We start from the raw sequence: 15,000 nt of genomic DNA, 5'->3' as shown, positions 1-15,000 counted from the left end.
ACACACCTGAGACTCACCTGAGACTCACCTGAGATCAACCTGAGACAAACCTGAGACTAACCTGAGACACACCTGAGACTCACCTGAGATCAACCTGAGACTCACCTGAGACTCACCTGAGATCAACCTGAGACTCACCTGAGACTCACCTGAGACACACCCGAGACACACCTGAGACTCACCTGAGACTTACCTGAGATCAACCTGAGACTCACCTGAGACTAACCTAAGACTCACCTGAGACACACCTGAGACTCACCTGAGACACACCTGAGACTTACCTGAGATCAACCTGAGACTCACCTGAGACTTACCTGAGATCAACCTGAGACTTACCTGAGATCAACCTGAGACTAACCTGAGATTCACCAGAGACTCACCTGAGACTTACCTGAGACTCACCTGAGATCAACCTGAGACTCACCTGAGACTAACCTGAGACTCACCTGAGATCAACCTCAGACACACCTGAGACTCACCTGAGACTTACCTGAGACTTACCTGAGATCAACCTGAGACTCACCTGAGACTAACCTAAGACTCACCTGAGACTAACCTAAGACACACCTGAGACTTACCTGAGATCAACCTGAGACTAACCTGAGACTCACCTGAGACACACCTGAGACTCACCTGAGACACACCTGAGACTTACCTGAGATCAACCTGAGACTCACCTGAGACTCACTTGAGACACACCTGAGACTTACCTGAGATCAACCTGAGACTCACCTGAGACTCACCTGAGACTTACTTGAGATCAACCTGAGACTCACCTGAGACTTACCTGAGATCAACCTGACACTAACCTGAGATTCACCAGAGACTCACCTGAGACTTACCTGAGACTCACCTGAGATCAACCTGAGACTCACCTGAGACTAACCTGAGACTCACCTGAGATCAACCTGAGACACACCTGAGACTCACCTGAGACTTACCTGAGACTTACCTGAGATCAACCTGAAACGTAGCTGAGACACACCTGAGACTCACCTGAGACACACCTGAGACTTACATGAGATCAACCTGAGACTCACCTGAGACTTACCTGAGATCAACCTGAGACTTACCTGAGATCAACCTGAGACTAACCTGAGATTCACCAGAGACTCACCTGAGACTTACCTGAGACTCACCTGAGATCAACCTGAGACTCACCTGAGACTAACCTGAGACTCACCTGAGATCAACCTCAGACACACCTGAGACTCACCTGAGACTTACCTGAGACTTACCTGAGATCAACCTGAGACTCACCTGAGACTAACCTAAGACTCACCTGAGACTAACGTAAGACACACCTGAGACTTACCTGAGATCAACCTGAGACTAACCTGAGACTCACCTGAGACACACCTGAGACTCACCTGAGACACACCTGAGACTTACCTGAGATCAACCTGAGACTCACCTGAGACTCACTTGAGACACACCTGAGACTTACCTGAGATCAACCTGAGACTCACCTGAGACTCATCTGAGACTTACTTGAGATCAACCTGAGACTCACCTGAGACTTACCTGAGATCAACCTGAGACTAACCTGAGATTCACCAGAGACTCACCTGAGACTTACCTGAGACTCACCTGAGATCAACCTGAGACTCACCTGAGACTAACCTGAGACTCACCTGAGATCAACCTGAGACACACCTGAGACTCACCTGAGACTTACCTGAGACTTACCTGAGATCAACCTGAAACATAGCTGAGACTCACCTGAGACTCACCTGAGATCAACCTGAAACGTAGCTGAGACTAACCTGAGACTCACCTGAGACTCACCTGAGACTAACCTGAGATTCACCAGAGACTCACCTGAGACTTACCTGAGACTCACCTGAGATCAACCTGAGACTCACCTGAGACTAACCTGAGACTCACCTGAGATCAACCTGAGACACACCTGAGACTCACCTGAGACTTACCTGAGACTTACCTGAGATCAACCTGAAACGTAGCTGAGACTCACCTGAGACTCACCTGAGACTTACCTGAGACTTACCTGAGACTCACCTGAGATCAACCTGAGACACACCTGAGACTCACCTGAGACTCACCTGAGACTAACCTGAGACTCACCTGAGTCTCACCTGAGACTAACCTGAGACACACCTGAGACTAACCTGAGACTCACCTCAGACTTACCTGAGACTCACCTGAGACTTACCTGAGACTCACCTGAGACTCACTTGAGACTCACCTGAGACTTACCTGAGATTCACCTGAGACTCACCTGAGACTCACCTGAGAGTTACCTGAGACTCACCTGAGACTTACCTGAGACTCACCTGAGACTCACCAGAGACTCACCTGAGACTCACCTGAGATCAACCTGAGACTCACCTGGGATCAACCTGAGACTCACCTGAGACTAACCTGAGACTCACCTGAGACTCACCTGAGACACACCTGAGACTCACCTGAGACTAACCTGAGACACACCTGAGATCAACCTGAAACGTAGCTGAGACTCACCTGAGACTCACCTGAGATCAACCTGAGACTTACCTGAGATCAACCTGAAACATAGCTGAGACTCACCTGAGATCAACCTGAGACTAACCTGAGACTCACCTGAGACTTACCTGAGACTCACCTGAGATCAACCTGAGACTCACCTGAGACTCACCTGAGATCAACCTGAGACTAACCTGAGATTCACCAGAGACTCACCTGAGACTCACGTGAGATCAACCTGAGACTCACCTGGGATCAACCTGAGACTCACCCGAGACTAACCTGAGACTCACCTGAGATCAACCTGAGACACACCTGAGACTCACCTGAGACTTACCTGAGACTTACCTGAGATCAACCTGAAACGTAGCTGAGACTCACCTGAGACTTACCTGAGACTTGCCTGAGACTCACCTGAGATCAACCTGAGACACACCTGAAACTCACCTGAGACTAACCTGAGACACACCTGAGACTAACCTGAGACTCACCTCAGACTTACCTGAGACTCACCTGAGACTCACCTGAGACTCACCTGAGACTCACCTGAGACTCACCTGAGACTCACCTGAGACTCACCTGAGAGTTACCTGAGACTCACCTGAGACTTACCTGAGACTCACCTGAGACTCACCAGAGACTCACCTGAGACTCACCTGAGATCAACCTGAGACTCACCTGGGATCAACCTGAGACTCACCTGAAACTAACCTGAGACTCACCTGAGACTCACCTGAGACACACCTGAGACTCACCTGAGACTAACCTGAGACACACCTGAGATCAACCTGAAACGTAGCTGAGACTCACCTGAGACTCACCTGAGATCAACCTGAGACTTACCTGAGATCAACCTGAAACATAGCTGAGACTCACCTGAGATCAACCTGAGACTAACCTGAGACTCACCTGAGACTTACCTGAGACTCACCTGAGATCAACCTGAGACTCACCTGAGACTCACCTGAGATCAACCTGAGACTAACCTGAGATTCACCAGAGACTCACCTGAGACTCACGTGAGATCAACCTGAGACTCACCTGGGATCAACCTGAGACTCACCCAAGACTAACCTGAGACTCACTTGAGACTCACCTGAGATCAACCTGAGACACACCTGAGACTTACCTGAGACTCACCTGAGATCAACCTGAGACACACCTGAGACTCACCTGAGACTCACCTGAGACTAACCTGAGACTCACCTGAGTCTCACCTGAGACTAACCTGAGACACACCTGAGACTCACCTGAGTCTCACCTGAGACTAACCTGAGACACACCTGAGACTAACCTGAGACTCACCTCAGACTTACCTGAGACTAACCTGAGACTCACCTGAGTCTCACCTGAGACTAACCTGAGACACACCTGAGACTAACCTGAGACTCACCTCAGACTTACCTGAGACTCACCTGAGACTTACCTGAGACTCACCTGAGACTTACCTGAGACTCACCTGAGACTCACCTGAGAGTTACCTGAGACTCACCTGAGACTTACCTGAGACTCACCTGAGACTCACCAGAGACTCACCTGAGACTCACCTGAGATCAACCTGAGACTCACCTGGGATCAACCTGAGACTCACCTGAGACTAACCTGAGACTCACCTGAGACACACCTGAGACTCACCTGAGACTAACCTGAGACACACCTGAGATCAACCTGAAACGTAGCTGAGACTCACCTGAGACTCACCTGAGATCAACCTGAGACTTACCTGAGATCAACCTGAAACATAGCTGAGACTCACCTGAGATCAACCTGAGACTAACCTGAGATTCACCAGAGACTCACCTGAGACTCACGTGAGATCAACCTGAGACTCACCTGGGATCAACCTGAGACTCACCCGAGACTAACCTGAGACTCACTTGAGACTCACCTGAGATCAACCTGAGACACACCTGAGACTTACCTGAGACTCACCTGAGATCAACCTGAGACACACCTGAGACTCACCTGAGACTCACCTGAGACTAACCTGAGACTCACCTGAGTCTCACCTGAGACTAACCTGAGACACACCTGAGACTAACCTGAGACTCACCTCAGACTTACCTGAGACTCACCTGAGACTTACCTGAGACTCACCTGAGACTCACTTGAGACTCACCTGAGACTTACCTGAGACTCACCTGAGACTCACCTGAGACTCACCTGAGAGTTACCTGAGACTCACCTGAGACTTACCTGAGACTCACCTGAGACTCACCTGAGACTCACCTGAGACTTACCTGAGACTCACCTGAGATCAACCTGAGATCAACCTGAGACTCACCTGAGATCAACCTGAGACTCACCTGAGACACACCTGAGACTTACCTGAGACTCACCTGAGACTCACTTGAGATCAACCAGAGATCAACCTGAGACTAACCTGACACTCACCTGAAATCAACCTGAGACTAACCTGAGACTCACCTGAGACTAACCTGAGACTCACCTGAGACTCACCTGAGACTAACCGGAGACTCACCTGAGACTAACCTGAGACTCACCTGAGACTCACCTGAGACTCACCTGAGACTAACTAAATACATGTGTGAGACTTCCCTGAGAACTCTCAGGTAAGCTGGATTCTGACAGAGCTCATGGAGTCACATCAGGTTGTAGACTTGTCACCTGTAGACACACCTGAGAGGAAGTGACCTCACACATCCTGAGTCTTGTTTTGAAAGACTGTTTGATTATTTCCTGTCAGATCACTTTAATGCTGCTTCCTCCTGAACTTTAAGTATTTTAAACATTTCAGGTTTTTCTGTTCAGAGATCGTCTTTGTGACGGTTGAATCACTGATAACAGTCTTCAGAACTGTGTTGTGATAACTCCAGAACACACCAAAGATCTACTCTGATGATGCAGGGGCCTGATTCGTCTACACAGCTGTCAATCATGACATCACACCCTTTTTCATAATTTAATAATCAAAACTCAAGTTCTCAGAAAAGAGACATGGATCAGCATGATAAGAAGTAACCATAATGACAGAAAACATTTCTTTGTTATTGTTTAAAAGTTTGACCCATCTGTTAGCATGGAGGGGGCGGAGCTTATGACCTATACTACAACCAGTCAGCAGAGGGCTTGACTTATAGGTAACTGTCATATCGTCAATACAGTCCATAGTTTTCACACACACACCTGTACCACACACACACACACACACACACACCTGTACATAACTCCTCCAGAATGTGGATTCAGATGGCAGCTTTAAAACTGAATAATTATAAACCATCCTCAGATCACTGCAGTTTGAGAAATATTTAAGAGTCTGAAATAAGAGGCACTATTGTAGCATTTTAGCTAGCAGTAGTAACACGTTGAACACACAGTTAGACTGATAATAAACACTTATTGCTCTTATCTTATTAACTCTTTATTTAATGACGTCAGGAATGATTCAGAGAGCAAAGTGAGAGCAGGACATTTAGAAGAAGCTCTGAGATGTTGTGACTGAGTAGCATGTTGTGCTTTTAACTCAACAATGTTTTTTTAAACCGTCAATTTCCACCTAGTCTACGTTCTGTCAGCGCCAATGTTTTTTAGGACTGTGTGCGCCCTGCCACATCAGAACCACAAGATCACGCCGGAATAAAGAGAAAAACGTGTAAACAACATGTTGCTTTGTCTTTGTGAGGATTATTTGTTGTTCACTCTGCGCCTGTTTGACATCATCAATCAATCAATCAAACTTTATTTATACAGCACCTTTCAGACAAATTAAATTGCAGTTCAAAGTGTTTTACAAGAGTGCAGAAAAGTTATTGATGAAAAAGTAGTTTATAAAATCATTGAGAGACTAATGCACCAATAAGAATTAAAACAAATATATCTAAAAATGAAAAAATAAAATACGACACATAAAAGCAACAAGATATTAAAATTAATACATCGGAGCAGAATATTTAAAATTGTAGTAGGATAAAAAAGACAAAACAATAATATTAAGATTTGAATTGATATAAAGCACTTTATAAAAGCCAGACTGAATAAATGAGTTTTAAGATTGCGTTTAAAAATCTCGATATTCTGGGCTCCTCTCAGACGCTCATGTTGATAAAGTGATGGAACATACGATCAGCAGTCTGTTTAGTGCACGGCCCTGACAGACCGCGGGCGCTCACCGACTGAATGTGGAAATTGGCACTAAAAGTTTTGAGGAATGCTTTCTGGATGTTTGCATGTTATTGTTGTTCACATTATTTTCCCATGATGCTCCTGTTTTCCTGTTGAATGTCAACCGGCTCTTTTGGTTTTTTTACTTGCAAAGTGGATTCACTTTGAAAACTTGCACATTTTGCACATGTTTTCATTCTAAATGATTTTTATATAAAAACATCAGATGTTCAAAAAAACGAATGTTATTAATAAATCTTTTTTTCAATGTTGTTGTTTTTTCCTTTTGTTGTAATTGGGCTTTCACATCTCCAGGAGGAGCTGCACGTTAAGGCTGAGTTAGACGATCTTCAGATCTGGTTTTCGTCCATGAGAGCCCGAGTTTCAAATCAATCAATCAATCAATTTTTATTTGTATAGCGTCAACTCATAACAAGTGTTATCTCGAGACACTTTACATAAAGCAGGTAAAAGACCTTACTCATTGTTATGTTACAAAAAGCAGGTAAAAGACCTTACTCATTGTTATGTTACAAAAAGCAGGTAAAAGACCTTACTCATTGTTATGTTACATAAAGCAGGTAAAAAGACCTTACTCATTGTTATGTTACATAAAGCAGGTAAAAGACCTTACTCATTGTTATGTTATAAAAAGCAGGTAAAAGACCTTACTCATTGTTATGTTACATAAAGCAGGTAAAAGACCTTACTTATTGTTATGTTACATAAAGCAGGTAAAAGACCTTACTCATTGTTATGTTACAAATGATCTGGATATACAATAAAAACAATCATTGACAAGAAAAGAAAACATCATGTCACAGGTGTTGGAAACTTATGAACTGGACCCAAATGCAGATCAAACAAACATAATTTATTTTAACAAAAAAAAAAGGCAAAAACAAAAACTTACTTTGTTCAAACCAAAGAAGGGAAAACAAGAAGCTACGAGGAAATCACACAGGAACGACTAACACAACGCTGACAACAACTAACATCCGACATATAACACCAACAAACTACAATGAACTGACCCAGAGGGGAAGAAACACAAAGACTAAATAGACACAGGGGTAATCAAACACAGGTGAAACTAATGACACAGGTGAAGACAATGAGGGCAATCACACTGGAGGGAAACACACAGAGGCAGGAATAACACAAGACAAGAAACACAAAGGACTAGAACTACAACATAAATCATGACACACTAAGATACACAGAGAAATCAAGAATGTAACATAACCACTAGAACAAAGAAACACAAGGATAAAAACTACAAAATAAAACAGGAAACACTAAACTATAAAACATTAAGACAAAAACACACAAGGGAAACAATAACCACAAGGAAACCTGAACTTTGAAATAGACAAACTACAAACTAAAGACTGAATCATGACACATCATGTAGACTATCAAATAATACAATCAGATCAAATATTAACTAAGACGCATTACTTTATATATAAACATCTTTAATTGGCTTTTTCAAACATGTGACTCAGCACTGAGTCATCCAGAAGTCTGACATGAAGGACATTCCTGAAATAAAAAGGATTATTTTAGTAAGAAAGAGGATTTAATGTCAAATCTAAAAGGATTTTATGATATTTTCATCTGTTTGCAGAGACCACCGGGATGTTTTTCTCTCATAGCTGTGGGTTTGATTATAAGAACTTCATAATTTGCACATTTAGATTTTACAGTAATCCTTCAGGACTTGTTTTCTTTACTCACAAACAGTTATTGTGTTTTAAGGTTTGATTGTTCTGGCCGTTAGGAGGTGTAAAGCAGCAGCAGGCTGAAGGATGATCCACATGAGATAAACTTCAGATTAAAGTCTATCTGGTTTCTATTTGCAGCGCTGATGAGTCCACACTGTCACAGACAAAGAGACACACACACTTCAGACCGTCACTCACACACACTCTTCATATCTGACATTCAGAGTCCCTCTCAAACCTCAGCCTATGAAGTGTTCTCCACGTCTGCTGCTTCAGTTTATACTCGGATAAAGAACATTCATGACGAAAGTTCAGAGGGATGTCAGTGTCTGTTTCCAGAGCGGAGGATCTCGAGATGTGACACGTTACAAACTGAGACATAAGTTGTGAAAGTTTGAACAAATGATAAATGATAAAGGTATCTTACTATCTGATCATTAAGGAAACATGTTGAAGTGCTGGCTTCTCTGACAACAATGCAGCAGCCAGTATGTCCTCCTTCTAACTTTAGATTCTGCTCCTGAATGCTCTGGATTTGTTTGGACCAGAGAAGGTAGGCGCTTTTAAGACACGCCCCCACACGGCCGTTTTGGACGCCCCTCGGTTTGTCAGATATGAGAGCAGTTATCAGGTCAACAGGTGTTGCAGCGATGGAAGCAGCAAGAGAAGTGGTTCAGATAGAAGTGATTGTACCCGACCTAAAAAGCCTCTGCATGTTTCTAATAAGCTCCACGAGCAGAAACGTGCTCAAACTAGGATCAATATTGGAGATGCTTTCCTGAAGTAAAACACTAAGACTTGTTGTTATGAAACTACTTCTGTCGATCTTTTAATTAAATATATTTTGATACATTTTTACACCTGTACACTTCAAACATTTAAATTCCCGGTGGGATCCATTTAAAGACTGATCTCTTCCTCACCTTTCCACACAACAAACTCAGATATGACTAAATCTAAAATATGACCAAATAATAATGTTTAAAATAAGTGCATAGGATTGGTTTTGTTTTTTTACATGAAGCATTGGAGAACCTGCAGCAGCTGTGGAAGCTGAGTGGAGTCTAAATGGAGCAGCGTCGGGACGTCCTATCAGAAGAGATAAGCAGTGAAACACTCCTTTGCCTAAGATGGACTTTAACAGCCAAAGGTCCTGAATTTGCCCTCATGCTGCTTTCTCAGTATCAGTGTTTTGTCTTTTCAACAGCTCTCTCCTAATTTGGTCCTCGGGGCGTCCTTATAAATGCTCTCCTGCTGTGAGTCTGCAGTTCTGCTTCAGATTCCCAAAGAGTAAAGACTCTTCTCAGACCGATCCCTCTGCTGCCTGCTGTGAACCTCCACCCTCCACCATGGGTGACGTTTTGATGGCTGAGTTCGGGAAGGCGGCTCCTTTCCTGAGGAAGTCGGATAAGGAGCGTCTGGAGGCCCAGACCAGACCTTTTGACATTAAGGTCGAATGCTTTGTAGTGGACGACAAGGTCGAATACATGAAGGGACAAGTCCAAAGCAAAGACGGAGGGATGCTGACAGTCAAGAAGGAGGATGGGACAACGGTAACCGTGAAAGACTCTGATGTCCACCCGCAGAACCCGCCGAAATTCGATAAAATCGAGGACATGGCGATGTTCACTTTCCTCCATGAGCCCGCCGTGCTGTTTAACCTCAAAGAGCGTTACGCCGCGTGGATGATCTACACCTACTCTGGGCTTTTCTGTGTCACTGTCAACCCCTACAAGTGGCTTCCTGTGTACGATGCCGAGGTGGTTTCAGCTTACAGGGGAAAGAAGAGAAGCGAGGCCCCCCCTCACATCTTCTCCATCTCCGATAACGCCTACCAGTACATGCTGACCGACCGGGAGAACCAGTCCGTCCTCATCACCGGAGAATCCGGAGCGGGGAAGACGGTGAACACCAAGAGGGTCATCCAGTACTTTGCCAGCATCGCTGCAGTCAGCGGAGTCAAAAAAGACCCCAGCAAGGGGACACTGGAGGATCAAATCATCCAGGCCAACCCCGCCCTGGAGGCTTTCGGCAACGCCAAAACGCTGAGAAACGATAACTCTTCACGCTTTGGAAAATTCATTCGAATCCACTTTGGCACGAGCGGCAAGCTGTCGTCTGCTGACGTCGAGACGTATCTACTGGAGAAGTCGCGCGTCACCTTTCAGCTCAAGGCCGAGAGAAACTACCACATCTTCTACCAGATCCTGTCCAATCAGAAGCCAGAGCTGCTGGACATGCTGCTGATCACCAACAACCCATACGACTACTCCTACATCTCCCAAGGAGAGGTGACGGTCGCCTCCATCAACGACTCCGAGGAGCTGATGGCCACCGACAGCGCCTTCGATGTGCTCGGCTTCACTCATGAGGAGAAGATGGGCGTCTATAAACTGACGGGCGCCATCATGCACTACGGCAACATGAGGTTCAAACAGAAGCAGCGTGAGGAGCAGGCGGAGCCAGATGGGACGGAGGCTGCAGATAAAACAGCTTACCTAATGGGGCTGAACTCTGCCGACGTCATCAAAGGGCTGTGCCATCCCAGAGTCAAGGTGGGAAATGAATATGTCACCAAAGGCCAAAGTGTGGACCAAGTCTACTACTCCCTCGGCGCTCTGGCTAAGTCAGTGTACGAGAAGATGTTCAACTGGATGGTGGTGAGAATCAACCAATCCCTGGACACCAAACAGCATCGTCAGTACTTCATAGGGGTGTTGGACATCGCTGGATTTGAGATCTTTGATTTCAACACTTTTGAGCAGCTGTGCATCAACTACACAAACGAGAAACTGCAACAGTTCTTCAACCACCACATGTTCGTCCTGGAGCAGGAAGAGTACAAAAAGGAAGGGATCGATTGGGAGTTCATTGATTTTGGGATGGACTTACAGGCTTGTATTGATCTCATTGAGAAGCCGCTGGGGATCCTGTCAATTCTAGAAGAAGAATGCATGTTTCCAAAAGCCAGTGACCAGACCTTCAAGTCCAAGCTCTATGATAATCATCTGGGAAAGAACAAGATGTTCGAGAAGCCGAGGGCTGCAAAGGGGAAAGCAGAGGCTCATTTTGCCCTGGTTCATTATGCTGGCACAGTGGACTACAACATTGGCAACTGGTTAGTCAAAAACAAAGATCCCCTCAATGAAACTGTGGTTGGTCTTTACCAGAAATCATCCCTGAAGCTTCTGAGCATGTTGTTTTCAAGCTATTCAGCTACTGACAGCGGTGACAAGGGCGGCAAAGGAGCAAAGAAGAAAGGTTCCTCATTCCAGACCGTGTCTGCACTTCACAGGGAAAACCTAAACAAGCTGATGAACAACCTGAAGACCACACATCCCCACTTTGTGCGCTGTCTGATTCCTAATGAGAGGAAGACTCCAGGGGCCATGGACAACTGCCTTGTGATGCACCAGCTGCGCTGTAACGGCGTCCTGGAAGGAATCAGAATCTGCAGGAAGGGTTTCCCAAACAGAGTGCACTATGGCGACTTCAAACAACGGTACAGGATTTTGAATGCCTCTGCCATCCCTGAAGGCCAGTTCCTCGACTGCAAGAAGAGTGCAGAAAAGCTGCTGGGATCACTGGACATCGACCACACTCAGTACAAGTTTGGCCACACCAAAGTCTTCTTTAAAGCCGGTCTGCTGGGGACGCTGGAAGAGATGCGAGATGAGCAACTCTCTCGCATCATCACCAGGATCCAGGCTAATGCCCGAGCGATCCTGATGAGGGCCCAGTTTGCACAGCTTGTTGAGCGCAGAGACGCCCTAATGGTCATCCAGTGGAACCTGCGCTCTTTTCTGGGCGTTAAGAACTGGCCATGGATGAAGCTCTTCTTCAAGATCAAACCGCTTCTGAAGAGTGCCGAGTCCGAGAAGGAGATGGCCAACATCAAGGATGAGTTCAACAAGCTGAAAGAAGCCCTGGAGAAATCTGAAGCAAGACGAAAGGAACTAGAAGAGAAAATAGTGAGTGTCCTCCAAGAGAAGAACGACCTGATTCTGCAGATTCAGTCTGAACAGGATACACTAACAGATGCTGAAGAACGCTGTGAACAGCTCATAAAGAGTAAGATACAACTGGAGGCCAAGCTGAAGGAGCTGACAGAAAGAATGGAAGATGAGGAGGAGCTGAATGCAGATCTGACAGCTAAGAAACGAAAGCTGGAAGATGAATGCTCCGAGCTAAAGAAAGATATAGATGATCTGGAGCTGACTTTGGCCAAGGTGGAGAAAGAGAAACATGCCACTGAGAATAAGGTTAAAAACCTGATGGAGGAGATGGCGTCCCAGGATGAAAACATCATGAAGCTCACCAAAGAGAAGAAGTCACTGCAGGAGGCTCATCAGCAGACACTTGATGACCTTCAGAGTGAAGAAGATAAGGTCAACAGTTTGACCAAAGCCAAAACCAAGCTTGAGCAGCAGGTGGATGATCTGGAAGGCTCGTTGGAGCAAGAGAAGAAAGTCAGGATGGACCTTGAGCGCTCAAAGAGAAAGCTTGAAGGAGACCTGAAACTGAACCAGGAGAGTTTGATGGACATAGAAAACGACAAGCAGCAGCTGGAAGAAAAGTTTAAGAAAAAAGATTTTGAGATAGTCCAAATAACATCAAGACTGGAAGATGAGCAGGTCTCTTCAGTTCAGCTCCAGAAGAAGCTGAAAGAAAACCAGGCGAGAATCGAGGAGCTGGAAGAGGAGCTGGATGCTGAGCGCGCCGCCCGGGCCAAAGTCGAGAAGCAGCGCTCCGATCTTTCCCGAGAGCTGGAGGACATCAGCGAGCGCCTGGAGGAGGCGGGTGGGGCGACGTCCGCCCAGGTGGAGATGAATAAAAAGAGAGATGCTGAATTTCAGAAGCTGCGTAGGGAGCTGGAAGAGTCTACCCTTCACCATGAGTCCACGGCTGCCACCCTGAGGAAGAAACATGCCGACAGTGTCGCCGAACTCGGTGAACAGATCGACAACCTGCAGCGTGTGAAGCAGAAGCTAGAGAAAGAAAAGAGTGAGCTGAAGCTGGAGCTGGATGATTTGTCTTCTAACATGGAGAGCGTGGTGAAGGCTAAGTCAAACATCGAGAAGATGTGCCGCTCAATGGAAGACAACATGAACGAGTACAAGAGTAAACATGAGGAATCTCAGAGAGCCATCAACGACCTGACCACCCAGAGGGCCAAGCTGCTCACTGAGAACGGTGAGTTTGGACGTCAGCTTGAGGAGAAGGAGTGTCTGATATCACAGCTGACCAGGATGAAGACCTCGTACAATCAGCAAGTGGAAGATCTACGCAGACAGCTGGAGGAAGAAGTCAAAGCCAAGAACGCCCTCGCCCACGCCGTGCAATCTGCGCGTCACGACTGTGATCTGCTTCGAGAGCAGTTTGAAGAGGAACAGGAGGCCAAGGCTGAGCTGCAGAGAGCTCTGTCCAAATCCAACACTGAGGTCTCAGCATGGAGGACAAAGTATGAAACGGATGGAATCCAGAGAACGGAGGAGCTGGAGGAAGCAAAGAAGAAGCTGGTTCAAAGACTGCAGGAGGCCGAGGAGGCCATCGAGGCTGTGAATGCAAAGTGTTCATCACTCGAAAAAACCAAGCATCGCCTCCAGAATGAGATTGAAGACCTCATGCTGGACCTGGAGAGATCCAATGCAGCGTCTGCAGCGCTGGACAAAAAGCAAAGGGCCTTTGACAAAGTCGTGGCGGAGTGGAAGCAGAAGTTTGAGGAGTCGCAGTGTGAGCTGGAGGGCTCTCAGAAAGAAGCCCGGTCTTTAAGCACTGAACTCTTCAAACTGAAGAATGCCTACGAGGAGTGTCTGGATCAACTTGAGACGATGAAAAGAGAAAACAAGAACCTCCAGGAGGAGATCTCTGACCTCACTGACCAGCTGGGGGAGGGCGGGAGGAGTGCTCATGAGCTGGAGAAGATCCGCAAGCAGCTGGAGCAGGAAAAGGCCGAGCTCCAATCAGCACTGGAGGAGGCAGAAGGATCTCTAGAGCATGAAGAGAGCAAGATCCTGCGAGCCCAGCTGGAATTCAACCAAGTGAAAGCTGACATGGAGCGCAAGGTGGCCGAGAAAGACGAGGAAATGGAGCAGGCCAAGAGGAACTACCAACGCATGCTCGAGTCTCTTCAGTCCTCTCTGGAGTCTGAAACCAGGAGTCGAAACGAGGCGATGAGAGTGAAGAAGAAGATGGAAGGTGACCTCAATGAGATGGAGATCCAGCTCAGCCAAGCTAACCGGCAGGCAGCTGACGCCCAGAAACAGCTGAAGACGCTCCAGGCGTTCCTAAAGGACTCGCAGCTCCAGCTCGATGATGCACAGCACGTCAACGACGACCTGCGAGAGAACATCGCTCTCCTTGAACGCCGACACAACCTGATCCAGGCGGAGCTGGAGGAAGTGAGGGCGGCCCTCGAGCAGACTGAGAGGAGCCGCAAACTGGCTGAACAGGAGCTCACCGACGCCACGGAGCGCATGCAGCTCCTGCACTCCCAGAACACCGGCCTCATCAACAGCAAGAAGAAGCATGAAGCGGACCTTCTGCACATGCAGACCGAGATGGAGGAGGCCATCCAGGAGAACCGCAACGCAGAGGAGAAGGCGAAGAAAGCCATCACGGACGCAGCCATGATGGCCGAGGAGCTGAAGAAGGAGCAGGACACCAGCGCCCATTTGGAGCGCAT

The 15,000-nt window shown here is 46.7% G+C and overlaps 2 protein-coding genes across 2 annotated transcripts in view; both read left to right on the top strand.

The window, feature by feature from the left end:
- LOC132985439 (serine/threonine-protein kinase PAK 6-like) overlaps positions 1-6,087 on the top strand; it is a 71,725-nt gene extending 65,638 nt beyond the window's left edge. The window contains exon 10 of the mRNA XM_061052820.1: positions 1-6,087. This exon is cut by the window's left edge and continues 292 nt beyond it. The gene's annotated coding sequence lies outside the window, so the exon portion shown is untranslated.
- Positions 6,088-9,664: 3,577 nt separating this feature from the next.
- LOC132985417 (myosin-6-like) overlaps positions 9,665-15,000 on the top strand; it is a 6,968-nt gene continuing 1,632 nt past the window's right edge. The window contains exon 1 of the mRNA XM_061052762.1: positions 9,665-15,000. This exon is cut by the window's right edge and continues 490 nt beyond it. Coding sequence (XP_060908745.1) covers positions 9,665-15,000 — 5,336 coding nt within the window.

This window comes from Labrus mixtus, chromosome 12 (genome assembly GCF_963584025.1).
Source record: "Labrus mixtus chromosome 12, fLabMix1.1, whole genome shotgun sequence".
NCBI classification, from domain to species: domain Eukaryota; kingdom Metazoa; phylum Chordata; class Actinopteri; order Labriformes; family Labridae; genus Labrus; species Labrus mixtus.
The sequence above is the reverse complement of the archived record's forward strand: the minus strand, read 5'-3'. Positions and strand labels throughout refer to the sequence as shown.